The sequence below is a fragment of the Cupressus sempervirens genome, chromosome 2 (genome assembly GCF_028749045.1).
Source record: "Cupressus sempervirens isolate cs-2001-9-10 chromosome 2, ASM2874904v1, whole genome shotgun sequence".
Classification (NCBI taxonomy): Eukaryota; Viridiplantae; Streptophyta; class Pinopsida; order Cupressales; family Cupressaceae; genus Cupressus; species Cupressus sempervirens.
In genome coordinates this window covers 743,710,705-743,719,074 of record NC_143119.1, presented here as the reverse complement: position 1 = coordinate 743,719,074, position 8,370 = coordinate 743,710,705, and the positions used below count along the sequence as shown (strand labels likewise).

General features: G+C 33.8%; 1 protein-coding gene across 3 annotated transcripts in view; it reads left to right on the top strand.

Moving 5' to 3' along the window:
* Nucleotides 1-7,646: 7,646 nt before the first annotated feature.
* LOC149575521 (ketose-bisphosphate aldolase class-II family protein) overlaps nucleotides 7,647-8,370 on the top strand; it is a 392,222-nt gene continuing 391,498 nt past the window's right edge. Inside the window, exons 1-2 of one of the 3 annotated variants that reach the window (XM_089815285.1) lie at nucleotides 7,647-7,932; nucleotides 8,087-8,204. In XM_089815285.1, coding sequence (XP_089671411.1) covers nucleotides 7,907-7,932; nucleotides 8,087-8,204 — 144 coding nt within the window. In that variant the 5' untranslated portion in view covers nucleotides 7,647-7,906. Of the gene's footprint in view, nucleotides 7,976-8,086; nucleotides 8,205-8,370 lie in introns of all 3 variants that reach the window. The other 2 variants (XM_089815286.1, XM_089815284.1) reach the window with 2 other exon arrangements.

Sequence of the window (8,370 nt, the reverse complement as noted above, 5' to 3'; positions counted from 1 at the left end):
ATTGTCAGGATTCATATTTATTTTTTTATTTTTGGCTTTCGTAGCATTTGGCAAATTTTTTTAGTCCCCCGAGAGGATTGTACGGATGATTTTTTTTTAAAATGGTTTTGGTGCCATTGCCCAATGACCACTAGCACTCTGTCACCACACCACCCCAACATAGCCCAAGAGCCACTGTAGTTGGCCACGCCACCATAGAACCACCGTGGTGACACCTGCAGGCCTCCCTTCAACCACCGCAGCCTACAACGCCGCCAATCTCTACCACCGCAGCCAATGGTCACTGCCCACTTGCAGCCCCACTACCACCTGCTGTACTGCAAGGATTTATGTGATAGTTGGCATGATTTGCAGCTACCATGTGGCATGGGTGCTACGTTGTTACTTGCCACATGGCCCCTGCCACGTCAACTACCTAGTCAACATCTTGTCTTGTGGCCTCTTTTTTTGTTGCGACGGCCCCATGGCCGTCAATTTTCAACATAGTGGAATGCTAATGTTAGCATGACATCAGCTTGCATCAACACCCCTATAAGCACTCCAAGTCCCTTTTTGACCTATTTGCAATTTTTTGGCCATAACTTGAGCATACAGAGGTATTTTTTCGATCTGAAATAAGCACCGAAAAGCTAGTTCTAAGACGAAGACATTGGTGTACATATTTTTAGGTTTTGATGCAGTTTTGTTTCTTATTTTTGTAGTCAAAGTCCAAAGTTCTATTTTTCACTCTGGCAAGCATATCTTTTGTGTCCCATCTCCATTTTTTGAAAATGTTATATTTTTGAAAAGTTGGTTTTGTCATCTTTTAAAAAATGCTATCCTTTTCTTTAGATTCTACCCCATGCTCTTTCTATAATGTTTTTGGCATTTTTGCTCTATGGTGGATATCTTGGGTGTTTTAGGTCTGAAGATCATTTTCATGGCATGGGATCTTTTGTTTTGGGTTGTACTATATTTTGTATCAACTTTTTTCCCTTTTTGTGATTTCATTTGTAAGCATCTTTATGCAAACCCGCTGAGATAAAGTGCCACTCTTACATTTTGGGTTCATGAATGTTGTTTTGAGATAGTTGTACTCATACTATTTTATAAAGTAGCATGGGGGGATAGTTGTTTGTCACTTTTCTACCGTCTTCCTTTTTTGCCCCATGCAAAGTCGGTGACTATGCCTTTATAGGTGTTTGTACCTCTTCAACTCTCTTGTCATTCTTGCTTCTTTTTGTAGAGGATTTTGGCCCACCTTTTCAATTGCCTATCATCTCACCCTGTCTGCATTAAGGGGGGTTATTCTGTTGTTCTAATGCTTCCTTGGTTTGATGGTTTGATAGTGTGAACTATGTATTTAGTACCTAATCCTATATACTAGGTGATTGCAGTGGTTGGCTACCTATGCATTTTGGTGGGATGGATCATCTACCATATAGACACACTCAGTTCGTGCCTTCTTCTTCCATGGAGGTTCTTTAGATTAGCATTTTCTTTCTGATGACAAAATTTGCAGCTTCTTCATGTTTCACTGATGCTCTTCATGATCACTCTTTATTCCTGTTTTTTTGGACATTCCTCTAGTTGGAGGCTTCTTCAGTCCTTCACTAGATTTTTAATTACCTCTTTTTGGGGAAGGATTTTTCCCATGTGGTTTTCTCTCTTTCCCTATTTTTAGAGGTTGCATTTCTTTGCATTGTACATGGGTACCTAACATGGCCTTGTTGCCGGGACCCATTTTGCTTTTCATCTTAGCTATTGTAAGCTTAGGTGCATTCCCCTAAGTTTCACTTAAGGGGGGGGTGTTAGAGTAAATAATTATTATTTATGCTTTTACTTAAGGTTAATATGTTTAGTAATAGTTGTAGTCTAGAATTTGTTGACAACACGAGAGTTTTTTCCTATTTAAAGTCATACCTATCCTCTCACCTTGATCGAGGACATTCCACCTTTTATAGATGTATGCTTAGTTGTCATTCTTATCTCCTAGCATCTTCTAGCTTGTTTTAGAAGTCTCCTTGAGGTCTTTATATTCGAACTCTCTCATTGTATTTCATAACTCATTTTCAAGGTATATTTTAAAGCAATACATTTTTCTTTATTTGCAATGTCTTCTCTCTTAGTTCGTTTAGTTTTTTGAAGCTCCACCTCTTCCTTCTTTGGTTTCCCTTTAACAGGTTATTTGCATGTAGGTGATCTTGGTGAGCTGTGAAGTTGGCTTTCATCAACTTCTCCAGTTATATATGGGAGTCCCAAGGGATGTCAAAAGGATTTATTTGTCTATAATTTATTATTATTCTTCTTCTTCTATGGAGATTTGTGAAACTGGAGAAGGTTTGAATGATGTATCTCAAGTTGGATTTATTTTCCTCGTACTTTTAATTCTTAAAGTTATTTTATATTTTGAATTCCTTTTTGTGAAAATTGCTATGTATTTTCCTAGGGTAATTAGCCACCAATTTTTGGAGATAAGTTATCTTCTATTAGAGGGTTGGAGGTAACATGAGATGTGTAATATTGTATTATGATATATTTCATGTATTTTTCTCCATGTTTTCTTGTACATGTTGCATGTTTTGGTATTATATATGTTTGATTCAGGGGTTACAACTAGTTTGACCTCCTACTTAGGTTTTCATGTTCCCAATTATTGATTTAAGACAACAGAGGCATGCCGATTTTTTATGTGATGTATAACATGTGTATTAAGCATCCAAGTGTTGTGAAGACATGCATTTATGATTCTCATGCTTTGTGATTTCTTATGTGGTTTGTGCATTGTGATGCTCATATGCTAAGTTATTTGAGGGTTAACCTAGGGGTATGAGACCCTATGTATGCTCTTGGAAGTGATTTTGTGAATAGAGTTAGACACCCTTGGGTGAGTGGCTCACCATAGGAGCTAGGAGCCAAAAGTGGTCACTAGAGGATCCTATGTGTTAGAGACCACGACCTTGTGTAGGTTGGCTCTACATGTGAGTTTGGTAATCAAGTGGAAACATTAATAAAATAAATGGGTTGTAGGGGTTTGGGTTAACACGTTAATCAAGATAAGAGATATTTGAGCCACACTTGTCCTATTGGAGTACTGGGACCATATGTCATTCTATATAAGGACTGTATGTAGTAGAGTGATGATGGTTCAGGAGGTTGATCCTAATATTAAGGAAAGTGTGATAAGGCCACATATGCCTTGTTGGAGTACTAAGACTACACATCATTCTTTATAAGACTTGGATGCAATAGAATGACAATGGTTCAAGAGGTTGATCACAATGGTTAAGGGTTGTGCATCGACACTCACCTAGTCGTACTTCAAGCCCTTGCTCTTGATTTGTTTCTAGTTGCCTTTAGGTTGTATTTTTTCATGTTTTTCATATTATCTTCTCATGTTTGTTAAGATGTGTATTTATTTTGGCTATGTGGTTTTTTCATGTTTATTATGCTTCTTTTATGTTTATTGTGATGTTTGGCAAGGGTAAACTCTGGCCTTAGATTGCCTTAGAATTACGTGAATCATGGTCTTATCTCCTTGCTTAAGGGAGTGGGCCATTTATGGTTCCACATGGTTGGGTGGTAAAATGATTTTGAGGTACTATACATGTCTTATGGATGGTTCTATGTGGATTCTTATTGAGTAACTATTGGGGATTACTTCTTGAGTTTTGGTGAACCTTTATATTGCATTCCTTTGGAATAAATCTATGTAATGTAAATTCCTCAAAGAGGTTTTAAGACCATATGTATACACATCATTGATGGAAAATCTATGTAAAAGGGAGAAGGGCATCTTTAAGAGAAGAGAAGGGAATGCGAATATGTTTATAGTTTCAAAAACATAAATGAAGCAATGATGATGCTATGGCTTGTATATTTCTTTATGTTTAATTAATGGTATTGATAATATGTTATGATGAGTAAAAGAACCTTGTGCTTTTCTAAAATTTATTAAAATAGTATTAGATGAATGGAATAGTAGAATTAACCGATATGACTTAGATCTACCAAATGTACCATTCAAATAGACCAATACAAGTTAAGTGGTAACTATATTCGAGGCACTAGTTCTTGAACCTTAGCTTCTAAATTAAAAATGATAAAACTAATAAGTTGAACTTGTCTTTAACACTTGGATCTAATAGATGAAAAATATAAGGACAATTATTTAAGTGCATGTCCCTTTATGCTAAATTCAACAAAAGAATTGAGTTTTTACATAAGGACCAGTTAGGAAGTGATTGTTCTCACAGTAAACAATTATAAGATGAATGGATATTGAATTAAATAATAGATAATACAAGGAAAGATAACTAGATATCAACTTGGCACATGTTTTAGTCTAATCTTCCTTTCTTGAATAAATAATGAAATTATAACTTTTAAAGGGAAATTAAGTAAGTGATGAATTAAGTCACTTAAATAGTAGAAGTTACTTGTTAGTTGGCTTGTAAATATAAACATAACCTATGAATTAGAAACTAAGTAATGTTGATATAAAAAACTTGAGGGAACCTGCTATGACTCTTCCATCTAGAGTCAGGTAAACAAGCAAGTAAAATAAATTCAAAAAAAGAAATTATTCACTTTACTTACTAAAATTTAGTCTTGTCCTTCTAGGTTCCCTAACAGGGTGTTACATTTGGTACCAGAGGACTAGGTTTCCATACTAGAAATTTTGGGATCCGAATTTGGCTCATGCATAACCTGAGTGTTGGGTAGAACTCTTTATATGCCTTATAGGTTGTTAGTATAATTAAACATGAAGGATGTACCTTCTTTATTTCATGATGGACCTATCTTTGTTAGAACACACATGTTAGCATTTTGGATCATTAGGACTTAGTTAATGCCTATATGTAAATATGTCTCATTTCTTGTGTATAAAAAGGGAACTTAAGCCTTCATTAGTGTATATCATTCTATCCTATAAATATTTATATGATAACCTAGAATCTTATGCACTTGATATGACTTCATATGTAGAATATTTTTTCTTTTAAAATTGATTTCTCTTATATGCAGGATAATATACCTTCTTTTGAATCCATGAGTTGTGTTCCCCGGATAGTGCATGTTCACAATTTTAAGTGGTTGCACCTAGTATAAGGGAAACTATGAGAATACACCAATTCTCTCTCAATGGATAACCATCCCTTATAGATGCATAAATTTTTGGAAAATAGAATAAAACTTTTAAGAGATGATATGATTATATTTTGGACTAGAAAATGCTTGACCACACACCATCACTCTACAAATGCAACTAGATTCAGGGGATAATACATTTGTATGTTATTGCAAACCAATAGTATATCTTGTTTTCACTATAGTAAAATATTACATGGATAGCAATGCTCGATGATAATAACTTAGGAAGTGTGTATTTCTATCCTTACCTTCGACATCTAAGGAAAACATACTTGTGTAAGGTAATAATTTAACTTTTTAGGGCCCCTTCAAAACCTATTTTCTTAATAAAAAAAGTTAACTTTTTAGGTAATAAGAAGTTGAGATAGGGCTAGATGCTTATTTTGATCAGACAATTGGTAACTAAAATTCTGAGAATAATTAGATTAAATATGTTCCCTCTCACTCCATAAAATTTAGGAAGACTTAAACTATTTAGGAGTAATGTGAGCTATTTAGGAGTAATGTGATATTGAGAAGTCACTAAAAGGATTAGTCTTATTCAAAAATCTCTCTCTCTTCCTATATTGCAGAAAACAAATATTTTACCCTTAAGAAAAGTTTGAGAACTGGGCAATTGAAATAAATTATACAAGTAAGAATATCATAGGACTATAGAAAGTTGTCTTTAGTCAAAATAGACTAAATCTATTTGTGGAGAAAAGCAATGATGCTTATTCACTAAGTCTTAAGGAATTAAAAATGTATTGTAAAGGAGTAACTGCAATAATATGCAAGAAAAATGAATTGATAAGGTGAAATTTGTATGCCATTCCATTAGGAATATAGGTTCTTATTTCATAAATGGTTACAATCTTGAGCTTAAATTTAGTAATATTTCAAAATTTTCAACCTTTGTTTGTTGGATGGGCAGCAGGAAAAATAACAAAAAACACAGAACAACACAATGTGCTGCTGCACAATAAAATATATTATATTTCATTCACCATGATCTCAAATGAGTACTAGTGCCTTTTTATATGCAAGCATATAATATTCTAGATAAATATAACATTAGTCGAGAAGACAAAATATCTACAAACTTCTAGAAAATATTACAGCTGTCTCAAACTTCTACAACATACTTTAATGAACACACCCTAAACCTAAACCCAATAATCTAGAAGCATTAGACGATTAGTAGAAATTAATATTTCTAACATTGTTAACATTGAGAAGTTCTGGGGTAGTATATTGAGTTTTTGACATGGGTCACAAACCTTTATTTTTTTTCCCAATCTTATACTTTTAAAGTGGGTTCCTAATCAATCAAATTACGTCTAGTAAAATCTTTATAATATTCCCATTTCTTATTATAAACAATTTGATATTTTGATCTTTTATTTTCTTTAAATCTCATTTTGATCCATTCAACTATAATCTAGCCTAGCACCTATTTAATCTTTGTCACCACTCATCTTTCAAATATTATTAGTTTTTCTTCAAATAAATTATTTTTGAATTGTTATAAAATCATAAATAATTATTTACTATATTTTTTGTACGATACTTCTTCTCAAATTCAATTGCACATATACAACTTTCACAATAAATTTAAAAGAACCATATGCCAACTCATCTATTAACTACACCATAAATTATTTACCTACCTTTATATCAATTACAATTATTATTTTCTCAAAGCTTAAAGAGAAGTACTTGCCATACAATAAATTATTTACCTATCTATCTACTATAACTATTATAATTTAAAAAAATGATAAAATAAATCAATTCTATTCATTATCACATAATCAAAAGAAATTTCAATTTATAATTTTTCTAATAAATAAAAGATATAAAGATGACAAGTAAATAATTGTCCCTCCTTAATGATAAAAATAAGATGTCAAGTTATTTTGTTTTAAAAATAAAAGTATAATAGATGCAAGTCCCATGAAAAGATAAGATAGTAGTGTAGGTTCACTACTAAATTTGCACATTTTGTAACTTTGGGAAGGTGGAAACGAAACAACACTTTATGTTAGAATGTGATGCGTACAAAGGACATCAGGTTCAAATTTTAAGATAGTAGTGTAGATTCGTTACTAAATTTGCACATTTTGCAACTTTGGGAAGGCGGAAACAAAACACCACTTTATGTTAGAATGTGATGCGTACAAAGGGAAGCTCTTGACACAATTTATTCAAGGAGGAGTACACTGAGAAGTTAGGAGGACTCATCATTCCCTTGCACAAAAAAAAATCTGAATTACTAAAGCTGATTTAGTCGGAAGGCTGTCCCATAAATTTATCTTTACATTATAACCCCATACCTATCGTGCTATCAGCTATGGATATTCTCAAAAAAAAGGAGGAACTGATATTGAAATTCTTAGGACTTTTTCTTTCGGAAAGAAACAAACATGAAATTCAAATATCCACATCACAATGCTAGCCAACACGAGATTGGAGAGATGGATGTTGAAACCTTTCGTACATATTTTTAATGGGTGTCACTGTCCATTATCTCCAAGCTGGCTAACCATTGTTTTACACCGGAAAATCTGCATCCACGTAAGTTCCCGCTCGTCACAGAAAACTAATGTCTGTCGGACGCATGAGTCGAGAAAAGAAAAATTGTCGAAAAAAGGCTTGCACAGTTCTTGGCCCCGTAGGATGCTTTATTCTGATTCGTTGAATTCTTGTCTCTCCGTACTCCTCTGCTTTTGGCTTTCATGATATCTGCTATTGGCTCTCACGTGGGGGATATAAATTTATGTATGAACTCTGAATGCATCTGCTCAAATCGAGCATATTGTAAGATTAGTTTTCTGGCTCTTTTTTTGGTCACACTCAAGAGGCATGCAATTCATTATTTATTAGCTTTTTATTCTACGATATCTCCTGGGTGATTATTTGGTCTCGCTTAGTAAGCTCTCAATTCTTTTGCTCCTGCCAATTTGCTGTGCAGAGTAGAGATTCGAGTGAAAATGGCATCCACAAAAGTGGGGTTTATTGGATTGGGATCAATGGGGTTGGGCATGGCTTCCTCACTTGTCCGAGCAGGATTTCATGTTCAGGGGTTTGATGTAAGTTACTTTTGCCTGATACATATGTTATTGCTTCTTCTTCATTTAATTTTAAATGGCGAAGGGTTTCCGTGGGTTGGCTGCATTGTTTCTGTTTTATCATTTCTTTTAGTTGGCACTGAACTACTCGTTGCATTGAATAATGCATATTTCATTTGGATTTCTT